Source organism: Equus przewalskii, chromosome 18, assembly GCF_037783145.1.
Source record: "Equus przewalskii isolate Varuska chromosome 18, EquPr2, whole genome shotgun sequence".
NCBI classification, from domain to species: Eukaryota; Metazoa; Chordata; class Mammalia; order Perissodactyla; family Equidae; genus Equus; species Equus przewalskii.
In genome coordinates, this window is record NC_091848.1 from 58688625 (window position 1) to 58707222 (window position 18598).

Below are 18598 nucleotides of genomic sequence, written 5' to 3' on the forward strand. Positions count from 1 at the left end.
CATTCCAGTTTTTTGTTTGGCCCCTCTTGTGTGACAGGTAAAAGAACCTGTGTTTGTGTCTGGTAACAACAGGACCCAGTGCCAAGTACAAGTGCTGACAGCATGTGAGTTCACAAATAAATTGACTCACATGGCTTGAGTCTGTGTCCTTCCCACTCTGTCTACCATTCCCAGGGACCTGGCTGAGGGCCACAGGAGTCTCCTCAGTGTCATCACTCTCCTCTTCCCATCTTCTGCTTTTGTTTACTCATGGCTTCTCTTGCCTTATAGCTTTTGGCTTCCTTTTTTTTCTAAGTGCCTTTCTGAGCCACTCTCCTGGTTTTGACTCTCTCTGCATTCTTCATTCAAGCCTACTAACTATGTAATATCTGACCTAGTGGACCAGTTGCTATCAATGGTGCCTCTGCTGGGCAGAGCTCTACCTCTAAGCCAGCTCCCACCACCTGGGGCTAAGTCTCCAGGGGTCACATGTACAAAGTGAGGTATAAAATATGCAAAAAAACCCCACAGAAAGCAAAAACCAAAACATCTAACTGCATTGTGCAGGAGGTGATCACAACAGGCACTCAGGGTCACGTCCAGGGGCAGCCTTATGAGGTTCCTAGCTTACCATCATCCCTACTTTACTAGGCACAATTAAATAACTTTGAAAGTCACACATGGGGCCGGCTCCATGGCCAAGTGGTTAAGTTTGCGCGCTCTGCTGCAGCAGCCCAGGGTTTGGATCCTGGGTGTGGACATGGCACCACACATCAGGCCACGTTGAGGCAGCGTCCCACATACCACAACTAGAAGGACGTGCAACTAAGATATACAACTGTGTACAGGGGGGGTTTGGGGAGATAAAGCAGAAAAAAGAAAAAAAAGATTGGCAACAGTTGTTAGCCCAGGTGCCAATCTTTAAAAAATAAAATAAAATAAAAATAAAAATAAATTAAAAAAAGAAAGTCACACAGACTTAAGTGAAGTTCTGTTGCTCAAGAAGAATGAAAAATGAGGGAATGACCTCATATCTGTACTCCCATTTCATATTTTTAAAGTACTTAAATCCACTGAAAAATCTGGACAGTTTAATACACTCTCAGGTACAGTACTCCCTATTGTGAGACAAAACTAATGAAGCAACTCCAGTTGCTTCAGGACCAAAGATAAGTCTTAAGGATCAGTAATTTGATTTTTTTTAAATTCCATACAATCCCTCAGCTCACTGGGCCCTGGAGCTCTGATGCTACAAACTCCTGATGGGCAATGTAATGAGACACCAGTGGAGATCTGGTATATCAATCAATTTAGGAGAAATAACCATTGCATATCACCTGGTTTCGGAGATCTGAAAAGAGGTACAAAGTCTGAAAATCATAACAAAAGCAAACTCAAAAGTTAAACTAGTATAAAATTGAGGAATAAGAAGCATACCAAGAAAGTTTGATCAAGGAAGCCAAAGAACAAAAATTCTTTCTTTAATCCCTGGAGTCTAATACTGCTATATTCCTTCTGGCCTCCTTTTAAAAAAATAATCAACTCCAAGTCAATATATCTGCCTGACTCATTTGGAATTAGGAACACATTTCTGGTTGTCTGCTCCAAAGCACTCCATGACACAGATCACATTATCCCTAAGAGATATGTCCAGGATTTGACCTTAGTAGATTCAGAGTGTTCCACCTACAGGAGCGAGGACATTAGAAAGTGCAGTTTTCTATCTGTCCTTTTGTTTATTTTATATTAGATCTTAGATCTTAAATGTAGCTCTTCACTCTTTCCAGGTTAGAGATGTCTGAAAGTTTAGATGGGGAAGACACATTAACTCACGGAGGCTGTGACAACCACAAGAGCTTTAAATCTTACGTCTAATGACACTTTTCCATAGACTTACAATTTTCAAGGAGGGTAGATCTTATGTTGCACTCTTATCACAAAAAATTAATAACAACAATAAAAGGGACTAGAAGAAACTCTGGGAGGAGATGGATTTGTCTACGGCCTTGGTGGTGGTGATGGGTTCACAGGCCTCTACTTATCCCCAAATTCATTGAGTATATACCTTAAATATGTAAGCTTTTTACATGTCAATCATACCTCAATAAAGCGGTTTTAAAAAAAGAGAACTTCTCCTCAATTACATGCTATGCCGTATAAAATTTTTAAGTATAACTTGATAAGTTTAAGCATTCTTATAACATATGCATATATATAATTCTAAATTGTCTAAATGTGTATAGATATTTTTAGTATATTTCATCTGAAAATATTTTAGTGAACATAAATTTAAATTATAAATAAGTTGTCTGAAAGTCATGTCAAGAATTATTCACTATATACATGTATTGTTTTGCAATGTGACCATAGCTTTATAGCTACAAATGAAATGCTAAGCAGCCTCTGGGTGAATACAATCCAGTTTTCCACTGGCAAGGTGCTCTTTTAGTCTAAGCATTCCGTAACAGAGGGAAACAGACAATACAACGTGGACTCTAGAGTAGGACAGACTTGTCCTCAAATCCCAGCTCCACGATACCCTCTGAGATGCTCAGTGTCTGTATCTATGAGATGGGAATCATGAGTCTATCTCATCGGCTCTGTGAAGATTAAGTGTAAGCATGCACGCAAAGCCATTATAAGTACTTGACAAATGTTAGGATTATTATAATGAGGATTATGATAACATCTTTAACCAGGAGCTAACGACCAATCTTTTAATTTTTAAAAAATCTAATTTAAAGAGAACAGAAGATTTTCTTTGAAGGGCATTTTTACTTATTTATATAAAAACTGTCATCATTTTTGTAAGTGCCCAAAACTTCTGTGTGCAGCAGTATTAACATGCCCATTTATGCCAATTTTTCCAATGTATATTACCATAGACTATCTATATCAAATATCTCTTAATTATTTAGTTATCCAGTGACAGGATTTACATCTTTTCATATTTTCTACTTTTTGGAGATTTCAACTAGTGACTTGGAGTTTTGTTTTTCGTTTGTTTGCTTGTTTCAGTCACAGTCAACTTTGGAAGATACAATCACATTCAATGATAACATTTCTAGGATTGGCAATACTTCAATTCTCTTTTTTAAAAGAGGAGAGAAAAAATTAAAAATTATTCACTAGTAGATGGAAGATGATTTGAATCATGACCCATAATTTCCTCAGTGTGGGTGGTCACACCTACCTAAAATTAAAAAGATGAAGGCTCTGTCTTCTTTTAGCTTGCTTGCCTTTTAGTGGTCAAGAGTGGCAGGTAGAGAAAACCCACGGCCCTTGTTTTTGTGGACTAATTATCTCAAAAATTATCTATCCATTGCTCAAGCAAACTCAGTGCCCAATCTTCAGTGGACTGTCCTATATTTCTTTCAGGTAGAAATGGTTTCCAACTCACTTTCTTACTGACAAGGATCCTTCTAGAATAAAAAATGCTCCCTTGTTCCCTGTGCTGCTTCTCCTATTCCAGCTCCTCCTAACTGATGGGGTGAGGGGTTGCTGGCCCACAGACAGAACCCTAAAGGGGCAACCCACACCACCCCTGTGCTCATCCAGAGTACACGTGGACCCAATAATTACCCTTCACTTTGTTATCACTTCCTTCACAGAGGGCTTCAGAGGCCTTGCCAGATAGTTTAGAGTTTATTTGGGTAAAGATTATTTTGGAAAGAGATTGCAGTGGTTAACTCCTGAATGATAAGAATACATCCCCTCTGAACACATTAAAAAGTCTCCAGAGCTCATCAGAAAAATGAGCAACATTTGATAAGTCCTGATAGCCTATAGAACTCTCTAATATCTCTCTCCTCTTCTCTCTGCCTTCATCAGCTTCAACCTAGAGTCCTGTAACATTCTGGACCCCTTGCCTCCAGACAACCTCCTTCACCCTTGCCTTTTCTTGATATAGTCACCAAAAAGATCTTTCTAAACTGCTAATCTAATCATGCTCACTAGGCCTAAAATCCATCAGTGTCTCATAGTCAAGTCAAGAAAAAGAACCTGAATTTCTCAACACGGCATATAAGGCCCTTCATTGTCTGGTCCTGGACTCATCCTCCCAAAGTTCTCCCTAATATCCTGACTTACCTGCATTTCCCAAACACACCAATTTCACTGATGTGAGGGTTTCTCAACCTCAGCACTATTAACATTTTGGGCCTGATGACTCTGTTGTCGGGGCTGTCCTGTGCATTGCAGGAGTGAAGCAGCATCCCTGGCCCCTACCCACTAGATGTCAGTAGCACTCCCCCCATCAAATAAGGACAATCCAAAACGTCTCCTGACACTGCCAAAGCCCCCCGGGGGTAAAGTCACACCAGCTGAGAAACACTGGCTCACAGCCTTGCCTTCTTATATGTTCATCTCTTGCTAAAACAGCACCTATCTTTCCCCTTGAGCCTGTCCTGGAATTTCTCCACTTGGCGAACTCTTGAACTTGAAACCTCAGCTCAGCTGTCTCTACTTCCAAGTGGGAGTAATTGACCTTTCTCTGGGTACCATGAGTACTTTGTGCTCAATCCAACTACAGTCAAACAATATCAAACATTTACGTAAGTGCTGTCTTCACTAGCAAACTGCCTGCTCTGAAAATGCAGGGACTGAGTCCCTGCCACTGTTTCTCCAGCACCCAGCACAATACATCTAACAAAGCAGGTGCTCAGAAAATGATTATGGAATCAACGGATGAAGAGTAAACATCGGTATTCTACAATAATCATGACAGTTAAGAAAAACTGGCAAGTCATATAAGCAGTTCAGTTTAATGCTCTCAGGTTTCAGAAACATGTTATAACCTCATGTTCAGTCAGAGGTCATGTCCAGTTTTCATGGAAACATAAGACAGATAGAAAATTAAGAATAAGGAAGCTAACTTACAGCTTGTAAATACCGGAAAGACAGGATGGGACCACTTAATGCTCCACAGGCATTACTGTCTTCGAAATCTCCTTCTTCAAGCAAGAACTGCTGGCCTTTAAAATGTTCTTTTTCATAGGCAACCCACCTAAAAATACAGAGGACACCCAATCGAGCCATTAATAAAACCGTAGTCAAGAAAGCAAGAGAGAAAATCATGACAAAGCACCTGGTTGCACATCACTGTATTTTTAAAAGCACCACATTTGTTTTGTTACCATTTACAAAGACAGACAAATGGTGTATGCTTCATGCCTCAATAATTTTTATAGTTTGGAGGCTTTTCCCAACAAAAGGTTAACTGTTGTAGAATTGCAACAGAGCAACACTCGTTAAATGGCATGACCTGATATCACATATCAATGTGGAGAATAGTTTGCCAAGTAAGAAAAAAGGGAAAGCACAAATAGCCAATGAGAAAAGTTACAAACCCACACTGAAATCCAAAGATAATCATTCTTGTTTTACTGATTAAACCCTTCTGAAAACACAGAATGATCACTATATTAAACATTTATTCAGGGTTTAATCAAAGGGACCTCTCACCAGGCTTCAGATCTAAAACAGAGTACAAGTGGTTTAGCAAAGAGGAACTGGGGCACGCAACCGGGCTGGTATTAGCCCTGGTGGCCTACGTGTATACAAAGACTTCTGTAAATATTTACAGGTGGGAAATGGTGCTCCCAACATTTTATCAGTAGTGATAATGGAAACAGGAAGCACTGTGGCAGAGTACTTTCCAGAGACACTGGTTTCTTGACTTCTCATCTAAAACTATCAGTATAGGACACCGAAGTTCTGCCATGGAACTTATTTTTTTTGTAGAGTAATCTACAGTATCTAATGCAATGTGAGAAGAGATGGTTCTAATACATGTGAACCTGCTTACATCTGCCTTCAGTTGCACTGTGTAGTCAGAGAGGGACCTCTCCAACGAGGCAGATTCCAAGGATGACTACTCTGAGTTCCTGGGTTGGAGACTTCTGAATACCAGAACTTGACGAAATGAAGCCTTGTAGGGCTGACTACTACTGTCTTTCCTTTCTCCACCCCATGATAGTTGTGAAGATATAAAAATTATTCCAAAGCACTGTTTTCATAGGGTCCAAAATAACAGAAGCCACACAGTAATCATGCATCCCTCCTTGATTTCTGTGTGTAGGTGTGCATACAGGAAGGAAGGGGGGGAGGAGTCCACAAGTGGGAATAAACATATTTTATGCATTGTAGAATATTTGTCATATGTAAAGAAACTAACATTATTTTACTCTTCAACTATTATGTGAAAATAAATTTCACAAGAAACCTTTCAAATCCTAAGCGTTCTTTTATATAAATATAGCTAGTCAGAGCATGTTTTTATTACCTGAATGGGAAAAAGAATAAAATGTATAGAAGATCTTAATATTAAAGGAGAAATTAGTAAACTACTATATAATGATGGTTCTAAAATCTTCTGCCCAGTTTTTCTCAATAGATTGTTTTTATTAAGATTCAATTTATATATCCATCTGATTTAAAAATAGATGTCATCCAACAAAAATTAAGAACCATCAACCGCACTTTCCACAGATTCCTCAAGACAACAGAGATGAGGAAGAGTCTGTACTACCTACAGATAAAGTTAAACATCTAACAAAAGTGGAAAATGGCAGAATAGTGAAAAAATAATGAAGTCAGCTGTTCAGCTCTAAATAGTGACACCATTTTTCTCCTGCAGTTGCCATATAGAAAAATGAAAGTGTGTATGTTGTACTACAAACCACATATTTTTTTTGAGATTTTTATAAAATAATTGCAAAAAAAACTTAGAAAATAACAATGCAAATCACAGTCTAGTTAATGGGAAAAACATTCAGAGCCCACAGGGAAGAAAAGACAAAAACATTTTATAGCAGGATTAACAAGAAGCATGTGTGTTTACAGATCAGAGAACACTGCAAATAAACACAACACAGTAAGAATTTGTTTATCCAAAACATATTTGTTCTCCAAGCCCCTATTACATTTTTAAAACTCAAGAATAAGAAATTAAATAATACCAATATGTCATACCAATTATGAATATGGCCTACACAGCTAACATACTGCAAAGTCTGTTATATTTCCAATTTGGCTGGTATTGCCATCACTTGATGTATGGATAGAAATTGTGAAGTCTGTTCCTAAATGTAAACCCTTGAGTGACCTTAGGTCATTTAATTTCTGTGAATAAAATATTTTAGTAGCATCTTTTGCTACAATAGCATGAACAAGTTATGTGATATTACCACAAATAACAAGAGATAACAATGCTTACATTAAAATGAACCAACATTCCAAACAAACCAATGTATCAACAGAGAGACTGACAGATGTTTCTGGAGGGATTCTAGGACCAGGTTCACAATGGCAATAAGCCATGAGGAAAGCTTCTCCATGATTTTACCCACTGGGATACAAACACAAGGCAGGTTCTAGCTCTAGTAACCGCTGACTGAGACTGGGATAGTAGTGATGACGGTTACACTGAGTTATACTTAGGGGTTCTTAGGGAGCTTCCTCAAAAGCAGTTCAGGGCCCAGGGGTAACCAATATCAAAAATTGTTGACTTTAGAAACACAGACTCAGGCTACTTCTTTAATGAGGGAGGGCTCATGGCCAATGTCCTTGGCATCGAAATTCAACTAAGATCAACAGAAGAGGATAAAACCTGGGGCTTCACTGATGTTCACAATCTGTGAAAAAATAATTTTATCTTGCAATTCTTCTACATTGCATTCAGAAATACTAGCTGTTGAAGTTTCAGAAACCATTTTCTACATTTCATCTATCCCCAAATCTCTACTACCAACAAGAGTTCACAGAAAGCTGTCAGTAACTAACATTTTTTATTTCCCACATTACAGAAGGGATATATGTTTTTAGATTAAGGCAGGTTGTTTTTGTGCTGCTTAGCACATTTTTTTGTGATCTTCAAAAACAGACTACTAAATCAAATATTGAAAATATAAAACTCACACTCCACCAATGACACGAATTGATCCAATTCCATGAAAATCCCCATCATCTTTTAAAAAATTAGGGACAGAATCTATATGTTCACTAAACTCTTTGGCTTGTCCATGAAAGTGAGGTTTTTCAAAAATAATAACCTGAAAAACATGAAAGGAAATTACTTAACATGCTCATATTTTAGAATAGATATATATTGTCTTAAGTGACGTTAAAGACCACAACATGAATAGGGACCATTGTCCATTTTTTTATTGATATACACTTACAATATAGTACTTTTTCTGATATTCACAAGGAATATATGAGTCTTTATTATCTTAAAGGTAAAATATCTTAATTGATAGTAAATTTCACTCCTATTAATATACCCAAGTATGATTACACTATTCAGATTACCCAAACTGTAGGAACATCTCATAGGGTAAACTGCCTTATAACTGGTTCTTGAATCATCTTTCTAAGTTCATTCCTCTGTTTAGAATTCAATACAGACTGGCCTTACATTTTTTGAATTTTCCATATAAGAAACAAAAACTCTCTTGAGGTTCCAGGTCATAAAGATAAATTATCTATTGATTTGAGAAAACATATGCTATTTTTTCTTATAACACTAACTGCTTCTGTAGTCATTACTGTTCACTGAGAAGAAATAGACATGCAAATTCCTGAATTTAAATACAAAACTTCCTAAGAATAAGAAATGACTGGAAACTTAATAGCATTTGTATTCCATATTCGATTCAAATTGTGGGGATAGTAATCGTAGTGGGAAACAAATTTCTAGCATTTCATTTACTTCACATTTGGGTCAGTACAACTATTTCTCTTATACCACTCTGCTGCTTGTTACTTCCTGAAGATGAGCTGCTCTTAGTACATGCAAGTGATAACAGTGGTGACAGTGCCAATCTACCCACACCATCACCTGGTCCTCTTTGTGACTAATGGCATAATTTGTGTCCACCTGGCTACCTATGACCTTGGTGAATAAGACCCCATGCTTAAACACACTAAACCAGCAGGCTATAGCTTCCTTGTTTCCAAAAACTCTAACATTATACAGATGGAAAAAAAATACGTAGTACTGCTCCTGCTGTTTTCTACACAGTAAATTTTCACAGGGTGCTGTATTTGACATAAAGTTTTATTTGGGTTTAGTACATACTACAGATGCTGAATACACTCAGACTAAGAAGCAATAACTCTTCAATGAGTAAGCCACAAACTAACATCTAACAACTTGAAAATTGTGACTCTATGATAGGCATTTCATTCATACACCTCTACAACCTGTCAGACTGCGAATGTCCAAGACCCAGCCTGCTGCACCTGAACTTCTGACTCAGCAGATGAGGAGATGTAGACAGGAGTTACTCAGCGAGAGTCACAGCTAATTCTGCAGCTATTAGATTGCTGATTCAAAACCTTGGCTACATGTTAGAATCACCTGGGGAGCTTTGAAAAATTTTCATCACACCCCAGAACAAAGTATTTCTGAGAGTGGAACCCAGGCATAAGCAATTTTTTTAAGCTCAGATATGTATGATCCCCTCATATAGCCAAGATCTATTAGACACATTCAGATGCTAAGTTTTAGAAGACTCCATCTATGTGATTGGGAGAATGGTAGTCAGTTCTACAAATTAGGAAGCCCAGAAATGGGAGGGTTGGAAGAGTTGTGTCTTGTTTTGGAGGAGAAAAGGATGGCTGAATCCCTGTTTCCACATCTCTGGAGGTGCTATGCCTAACTAAACAGAGGCCTATTTGCTTCTTTGATCACTGCACTGCTTTTCTTCCTCTCTCTCTTTACAAACATTTTATAATTCCATCTCTTCTTTTCTTTCCCCAAATGTGCTTAATCCCGGCACCACTACCACCCCAGTTTTTACTGCCTCTACTGTTCCCTTCAGATACTCATACTTACAGACTAGCATCTACCTAAAAGGAGCTATCTACACCCCTTTCTCATCATCCTTGATCTCTTTCCTGAGCATCACTCCCAAATGCCTGTTAGATATCTCCACCTGAATGTCTGGCTGCCACCTCAAACACTCCAGTACAAAAACCCAACCTATCACCTTTCCACCCCATATTAGATGCTCATCAAACGTGGCTGGGTTGTCAGTCCAGACCCCCATCTTTGCATCCTGACCTCCCTCCCAATCCACAGCGTGGGCCTCCACAATCATTTTGTGCAGTCACTTCCTACCACACAACATCCATTACCTAGGGGTTATTAACATATATTTAGGGGTTTTTTTTTTTTCCATTTTAACAGTTGGAAATACTTAGATTAATACTCACACAATTTAGTCTGCTAAAAAAGTCTGTTCGAGACTTACCTTCAAGTTCATAGGCATTTCCACTTTCAGTCCACCCTTAAGATGATGACAAGAAATTTTAATATTAGATATGTAAATATTTAAAGTGTTCAAAAGTAACTAAGTGATGTATGCAGGTTATATAAAAATCTAATTAGTGAAGATTACATACCAGTCAAGTTTAAGTTGCGGTAAATTTTAAATTTTAATTATAGAACTCTGCAGTGGTCACAATCAAGTCAGGATGCTCTACATCAATGTAGATGGGGCAAGAAATCTTAAAAAGATATTTCCCAGATTACAACCACTACAAGGAAGGAAACTGAGCTTTAGTCCTTAAGCAAATGTGACCAATTAAAGATTTAATCCCACGGCCAGGTATCCCAAAAAGAAGAGTAGAGTTGCTAGAAGATTAAAAATCTGATTTGGCAAAGTAGATTTCTAAGCCACTTAATACTAAATTTCTTTTCTACAATTGCTTCTGCTTTCTAAGTTAGAGAGAGTACTTCCTCTTCCAAGTTCTGTCAACACTTTCATCACACTTCATGTCTGTGACCACAAATTGCAGAGCATAAACAGTGACCCTCTCCCCACAAAAACCCGAATTCTATAATTTCCCTGTTTATAAATGCTACTCCACATTGTGATATTTCTTAAAATTTCTTAGTCTGTCCTGGTTTTCATTTTGTTTTTAAAGCACAGAACAACCCAAAATGGTTTATCATAGCTAACATTTAATTGAACAGTTTACCCCTCAAAGAAAAATGTTTGCAACAAAAATAAATACTGCAGGCACTTATTATCTTTAAGAAAGAGCACTGACAGAACTCCCCACTTATTATTAATGCTGAGTTTATCAATCATTACTGCAATGGAAGAGTATAATTTACAAGTAATTTTCTAATAAACATCAAAAAAACAAAGTCAGAAGTTTATGAAATATTCAAAATTTTAACAGAACTGCACTTATGAGGAAACTGCACATATTGTCATAAACTCAGCACAAAGTAAATTCAGACATTTGTCTTCTAAAAAACACTAAAACGTTCTCACACAGATATTCTCTACAATATAAAGAAATAGAAAAACAATGTATAAATAGTTTGCAGACTCAGTAGTATACATACGCATTTCTCAAGATTGAGATACATGAGCAATCATCATGGCTATTTAATTTTGGATTCATGGGGCCTTGGGAAAATGCTTCTTTTAAATTTGCTCACCATTTGAAGTGGATGCAACGATTTCATTTCTGCTGCAGAAATCTCAAAGAGTCCGCAGTCTTCCTCCAAAACTGTAGCTTGCCCCTTAAAATTAATATCTGGGTAGGCAAGCCAACTAAACAAGAAATGAATGGTTGGTTACAGTATAATAAGAATACCTGGGTCTGATTCTATAAGAACTAAAAGTAAAAACAACAACCCTCCATCACAGAATCACGCTAGCAAAACACACTAGCCAGACAGCACATGCTAGTGAGTTAACAAGTTAGTAAGTACTGACATTCTAATACTTTCTATCCTGTAGTAAGTCTATTACATATTTTCCAAGCACTAGGTATTACTTTCCTTAGAATTTCCAATATTCCAATATTTAAAAGGTGTGATACCTTAAATTCAAGCAGAGTATAATTGCAATAGCAATACCTTTTATGACTCCCATTCTTTTTTAAACTGGGGCAGTCAGATGTAGGGATTCCACCAGGCATTTTACATCTTCGACTTTTATGTTTAGAATCAATATCAGTTCTATTGGCTGCCTCAGGAACACTATCTGAAATAAGATTCCTGAAAGATCCAGCTAGCTTCCAGCTAAACTTGATAATGACAGACATTTCTCATGGATACGGTCAATGGGTCTGCCCAAGAGTTCTAACCTATGGTTGGGGGAGATGAAGAAAGATGTTTTTAAAAATTCTACACAACCATCATCAGAGCAGATGAAAACGCAAGGAGAGAAGAGAGATGCAGGTTGAACCAGGCATCACAGAATCTGTGATTAGAGCCAGTCTGGGACTGGATTAAGGCTCAACTCAGACCATAGTCATGAAGACACCTTTGGAATCAGAAAGGCTTAGTATCAAATTCATGCATACCAACTGCTAGCCTTGGACAAACCAGTTAATTTCCTCATTTATGACCTGAGAGTAGCTCCACCTGCCTTGCAGGAATAGAGGAGTAATAAACAAAAAAGTACCGTGTGGGGGCCCTGTGGGGGCCTCAATATGTACGAGCACTGAGACACTCGAGAAATAGTTCTGGCTCCAAAATCTTAGGCCAGGGACGTGTTTTTATTTCTCAGTGCCAAAATTTGGTGGACAAAATGACGATGGATGCATCTATCAAGAACCACGTCTGAATCAGTATTAAAAGGATCTTTTCGGACACCATGCCTTCTCAGAGAAGGGGAACAATAGAAAGAATAAACAAATGGGACTTCATCAGATTAAAGAGCTTCTTCAAGGCAAATGAAAACAGGATTGAAACAAAAAAACAACCCACTAACTGGGAAAAAATATTTGCAAGTCATATATCTGACAAAGGCTTAATATCCTTAATATATAAAGAACTCTCGCAACTCAACCACAAAACATCAAACAACCCAATCAAAAAATGGGCTGGAGACATGAACAGACATTTCTCCAAAGAAGATATACAGATGGCCAATAGGCACATGAAAAGATGCTCATCATCGCTGATCATCAGGGAAATGCAAATCAAAACTACACTAAGATATCACCTTACACCCATTAGAATGACAAAAATATCTAAAACTAATAGCAACAAGTGTTGGAGAGGTTGCGGAGAAAAAGGAACCCTCATACACTGCTGGTGGGAATGCAAACTGGTGCAGCCACTATGGAAAACAGTACGGAGATTCCTCAAAAAACTAAAAATAGAACTACCATGCGATCCAGCCATCCCACTACTGGGTATTTATCCAAAGAGCCTGAAGTCAACAATCCCAAAAGTCCTGTGCACCCCAATGTTTATTGCAGCACTGTTTACAATAGCCAAGACATGGAAGCAACCTAAGTGCCCATCAACAGACGAATGGATAAAGAAGATGTGGTACATATATACAATGGAATACTACTCAGCTGCAAAACAGAACAAAATCATTCCATTTGCAATAACATGGATGGACCTTGAGAGAATTATGTTAAGTGAAATAAGCAAGCGAGAGAAAGATAATCTGTGTATGACTCCACTCATATGAGGAATTTAAAACTATGGACCAAAAACAGTTTAGTGGATACCAGGGGAAAGGTGGGGTGGGGGGTGGGCACAAAGGGTGAAGCGGTGCACCTACAACATGACTGATAAGCATTAACGTACAATTGAAATTTCACAAGATTGTAACCTATCAATAACTCAATAAAAAAAAAAAAAAAAAGAACCACGTCTGAGAATCTATATCTGCTCTGATGAGTCATACATCAAAGACTTAATTGGATCCAAAGAATGACAGAATCTGTTTTAATCCCTGCAATCGTCTTTCTTGGGTATCCAGGAGTATAAATGAAATTAACTAAAACTTCATAAACATGTATGTCACCTATTGAAATATGAAACAAAAAGTGAACTTTAGTGGCCATCAATCACTGTAATAAAGAGAAGTTGATACATACACTCCTGACTTCACAGTGAAGGACACAGATTTGGGGATGTTCAGCTCTTCCAAATTGGGGACAGCTCGCTGTAGGTAGACAGGACAACATGCTGGATCAGACTGTGGGCAAAGTTCTATCTCGGGAATGCTGCAATCCTGAAAAAAAATTTGGCTTTAAAATCATCACGAGACACACACAGTCAGTTTTCTCAGCACCCAGACACGCAGCTACAATGATTCTCATTGTTCAGTTGAATTTCTCCACAAAACAACATGAAGGAAATACTGTTTTTCCTTTCTGTTTTTAAAAATAAATTTTTCTAAGGAGTTACATTGGTAATATAAAAATTATAAATAGTACTTATTGAAAAAGTATTACCCCAATTCTTTCTGCTTTGTTTTTACAAGTCTTGTTCCATTAAGCAATGTTCAGAGTTACCAAACTATTTGAGTGCCAGAAGCCTGTAAGCCTTCCTTCTTAGAAGCATAACAAAGCCACAGGGAGGAAGGGACTTAAATAAAAGGTGATCTCAGGGGGGACATAAAAAATAAATAACAGAGAGGCTACTCCCTCAGTGTGTTATCTAATTTACACTGACAAAAGAAGTAGGAATTAGAAGTGAGGGTAAAGGAAATCTGTTTTCCTACTTGTGAGATTCTATTTATTTTCTTTAGTGCAGGTTGGTTGGAAGAAGAAAGGCATCAGGAAACCTGACCCTACACTCCATCACACATCCACTGTCACCATGTCCTGTCAAAGCTTCCTTTAAAATTTCACTTGTGTATATCTCTTCTTATCTATTCCTACTGTCAAGGCACTTTGTCAAGGCCAAGACTTCAATTATGGGTCCAGTCACAACCACCAGTCAAGTACTGGTTACTCTTCATACAGCTGGGCTTGTTAGAACACCACTTTCCTCGTGACGTTCCTTGGCTCAAGACCCAAGCACGTCAAACATACACTTCTGTTTGTCTGTCTACAACATTGCATCAACCTATCGATCTACACTAACGCCCACAGCTCTTCAGTCATCTCCACTCCCCCTTCTGGCCTCTCTAAGCTTTGTAAATGTCTCCCCCATTGCTACTAAAGAGATAATTCTCTGTATTCTTATTTATGAAAATCTTTTAATAGTTGAATCCCATCTCAAAGAAGACCTCATCTTTTCTTAGAGAATCAAAACTACTGTTATTTCTTCCTTCTCTGAAATTTCAGATGTGTTTCTACCTGAACACACAATCTACCCTAGTCATCACGAATGTTGAATTATGCAACTCAAGTTTCAGCAGCATAATTCTCATCTAGGGCATTGTGAAATTCAAATGATTACGTTTTAATGAAACAGGTAAATGCAATAACAATCAGAGGTGACATTTACTAGACAGAACAATTGTATTTTTAAAATTATAATCAATTTTACAATTTTTTTTTGGAGGAAGATTAGCCCTGAGCTAGCATCTGCCTCCAATCCTCCTCTTTGTTTTTTATGAACTTTTTTTTTTTAGGAAGATTAGCCTGAGCTAACATCTGCCACCAATCCTTCTCTTTTTGCTGAGGAAGACTGGCCCTGAGCTAACATCCATGCCCATCTTCCTCTACTTTATATGTGGGACGCCCACCACAGCATGGCTCGACAAGTGTTGCCATGTCCACACCCGAGATCCAAACCAGCAAACCTCAGACTGCTGAAGCGCAACATGCACACTTAACCACTGCACTACCAGGTGGCCCCGAATCCTCCTCTGTTTGATGAGGAAGATTGGCCCTGAGCTAACATCTGTGACCATCTTCCTCTATTTTATATGTGGGACACCTGCCCTAGCATGGCTTGATAAGTGGTGCAGAGGTCTGCACTCAGGATCTAAACCGGTGAACCCTGGGCCACCAAAGTGGAGTGCATGAGCTTAACCACTATGCCACTGGGCTGGCCCCCAGTTTTACAATTTTAAAGCTGCAATTTTCTGATTTTTTAACCTTTCTCCAAACTGAGGTCTCTTAGTAATAATTATTAATCATTCTTATTAATATATATAAGCAAGTAAATTGATACATCTTATTTTCAGAAAGTTAGTTCTATAATGTAATACAGTAAAAAACATAATCTAACATATTCTTTAAAGTATAAAAGTACATTTCCTTCTAAAGTTTCATTTCAAAAGTAGCCAGAAACAACCAGAACAGTCACCTGTCAATCTTCAAGGCTCTTTTGTTTGCTATTCATAATAGAGTTCTAGTAACATTATTTAAAATGCTGCCATATTAACGTCCCCCCAGGGATCTGAGGCATAGTCCCAGCACACATTACCAAGTGTCTCACACGAACAAGCTTCCTCTGCATTGTGTTATACAACAATGTTTGGGTGGTGGGCTTTGAGTCAACCTCAACACAGAAGGAAACCGCCTAACACCAAAAGCATAACAATGGTTAAAAAATGGAAAATAAACAAAAACAAGAACACATGTTCTCAACTATCTCACAAAAGGCCCAAGTTCTCCTCAAGCTGACTGAAAAAGATTTCACTAAGTTCCATCTTCTTCATGGTGGCTATTCACAGAAATGATTTCTTTTGGAAGACTTGTATAATCCTGGATGGGCAAAAACAGTCAACACTGGCAGCAGAAGGACACTTTATGGTAACCTAGCAACAAGACACCATTTACGCTGAGTGAGGAAATGTTTATGTGGCTTCCTCCCAGGCTTCCCTAGGCATGAGACACTTCACAAATATATCTCCATGAAATGTGCAAGCTTAGACTAATAAAGCAGTTAGTAGGAACGGAGACAAGGCTATCAGCAACAGGGTAGGAAAGAGTTAGTTAACAAAAACAGTAAGAAAATCTACTTGTTTCCACCTTACGTAAGATCAGTCCCTGATCTAGCAGAGCTCTCTTTTCTTGGCTCATTAATGAAGTTACCTAAGTAACTTCTGACCATGAGAAAAATGTCATTCCTTTAAAAAGAACATTAAATGCATCGTAAACACAATAATTTGCAATTTCCACTTCTATTTGACAAAAGAAAGCACCTGACTTAAGATTCACTGCCCTGCTACCCCACTGCCAATTACGGCCACTGGAGCAAAGAGGACCTTGAGCAGAATCTACAGTTGCTGGTAACATGGTATCTTCTGCATCTGCTATACCTGTTCACAGGAAAGTGAAGATATTATGAAAGTATTATCTTTAAAGAACATTAAAGTTTTAATGACTCAGATTAGAGCAACTAAGATTAAGATGATGAAACAAGATAAAGCTGAATAAAGCTGGCACAGGCCTAGGTGAATTTGGAATAGCAACCACTACAATGAAAACGGAGCAGTCAATAGGCAGAATTTTGACAACACTGGAGAAAGGAAGCAGTCTGATGCCTGATTCACTTTGTAAAATATTTAGAACAATGCTAATGCCTTTTCCATTCAATGACGAATAGTTTTATTTTCCTTCCTCACTAAAAGTTGCTAGCCTACTCAAGATGTGGGCACTAACACCTCAATTTACAAAATGACTCCAAGAACAAACAATGGAAGAAGGAAAAAATGCAAGCATGACTTACTCTTTCTTGTAAAATATTCTAAGCAAATGGCAGATATGCAAATACCCATTTATATATCCATGCTCAAAAGACTGAATTTTTTGTTTGATTTTATTGTTGTTGGATTTGGAGGGGGTGATGAGGAAGTTGCTATCTGCAATTCTTGTTTTTTCTCCTTCTCCTTTTTCTCCCCAAATTCCCCCAGTACATAGTTGTATATTTCAGTTGTGGGTCCTTCTGGTTGTGGCACGTGGGCTGCTGCCTCAGCATGGCTTGATGAGCAGTGCCAGGTCCATGCCCAGGATCCGAACCAGGGAAACCCCAGGCCACTGAAGCGGAGCACGCGAATGTAACCCCTTGGCCATGATGCCGGCCCCTGCAACTCGTATTCATCTTTTCTTTTCCCACTAGGCCTGGCATGATGCCTGACGCTCACAAGGAAGGCACAAAACTCTACGTTATTTAAGTCTTAGAAGATTCCACCTACAAACTATTCATTTCAAGGAATTTCTGGTGAGTTAACTAATTAAGTGAGCATTCACTGCTTGCTGAGCTGAACTGCTTGCAGTTAAATTTTTCAAGGAACATGAGCACTGCCATTTATGCTATAACCATCCATCTCCTTGTAGTACCACCAAGCCACTAACATTCACCTCTGTATCTGACACAAGTGGCTCTGCCAGGAACACCCTCACATCTCCCATGCTGCCCAACTCCTGTTTCCTCTCTCGAAACTCCCATCAGGTGCCAACTGGTCCAGGGGAGGTGCCTCTTCTTTGTGCACCTGTAAAGCCCTGCAGAGCACTGCTCACGTCAGGTGGTTATGTGACTCAGCTGTCTCTCCCCTAGACTAGAAGCAAGCTGAAGTAAGAGATCATATTTCACTGTATTTCTATTCACAGTAACTACTGCAGCAGGGGTCCAAAAGCAGGCAAAATATTTGTTAGATATAAGCTTACAGTTTTGCAGAAAGTATTAATTCACACAAAATATACACAACACCTTTTAATGACAGTTGTGAGTTTTTCTGCGTGCTGTCTTTAATTTGTATGCTATCTGCAACTATCAAGGATTCAATAATATCAATGCAAATTATCATGACAGGGTCTACCTCATTTCATATGTTTAAACATATAAAGGAAATCTCCATTACTTGAAAAAATACATATCCATGACTGTCAGAGGAGGAACTGGACTAAATGGCATACTACGTTACTACTGAAGGAACTTTAAGACGAC

At 38.3% G+C, this 18598-nt stretch overlaps 1 protein-coding gene across 4 annotated transcripts in view; it reads right to left on the minus strand.

Moving 5' to 3' along the window:
- Window positions 1-18598, minus strand: part of CRYBG3 (crystallin beta-gamma domain containing 3) — a 106926-nt gene that overhangs the window by 43232 nt on the left and 45096 nt on the right. For 3 of the 4 annotated variants that reach the window (XR_011529242.1, XM_070582899.1, XM_070582900.1), the window contains 5 exons: window positions 13846-13982; window positions 11438-11552; window positions 10236-10271; window positions 7897-8030; window positions 4858-4984 (listed from right to left, as the gene is read on the minus strand). Coding sequence is in view for 3 of the 4 variants with exons in the window: in XM_070582899.1 (XP_070439000.1) it covers window positions 4858-4984; window positions 7897-8030; window positions 10236-10271; window positions 11438-11552; window positions 13846-13982 (549 nt within the window). In the remaining variant the exon portion in view is untranslated. Of the gene's footprint in view, window positions 1-4857; window positions 4985-7896; window positions 8031-10235; window positions 10272-10381; window positions 10522-11437; window positions 11553-13845; window positions 13983-18598 lie in introns of those variants that run through there. The other variant, XM_070582901.1, reaches the window with a different exon arrangement.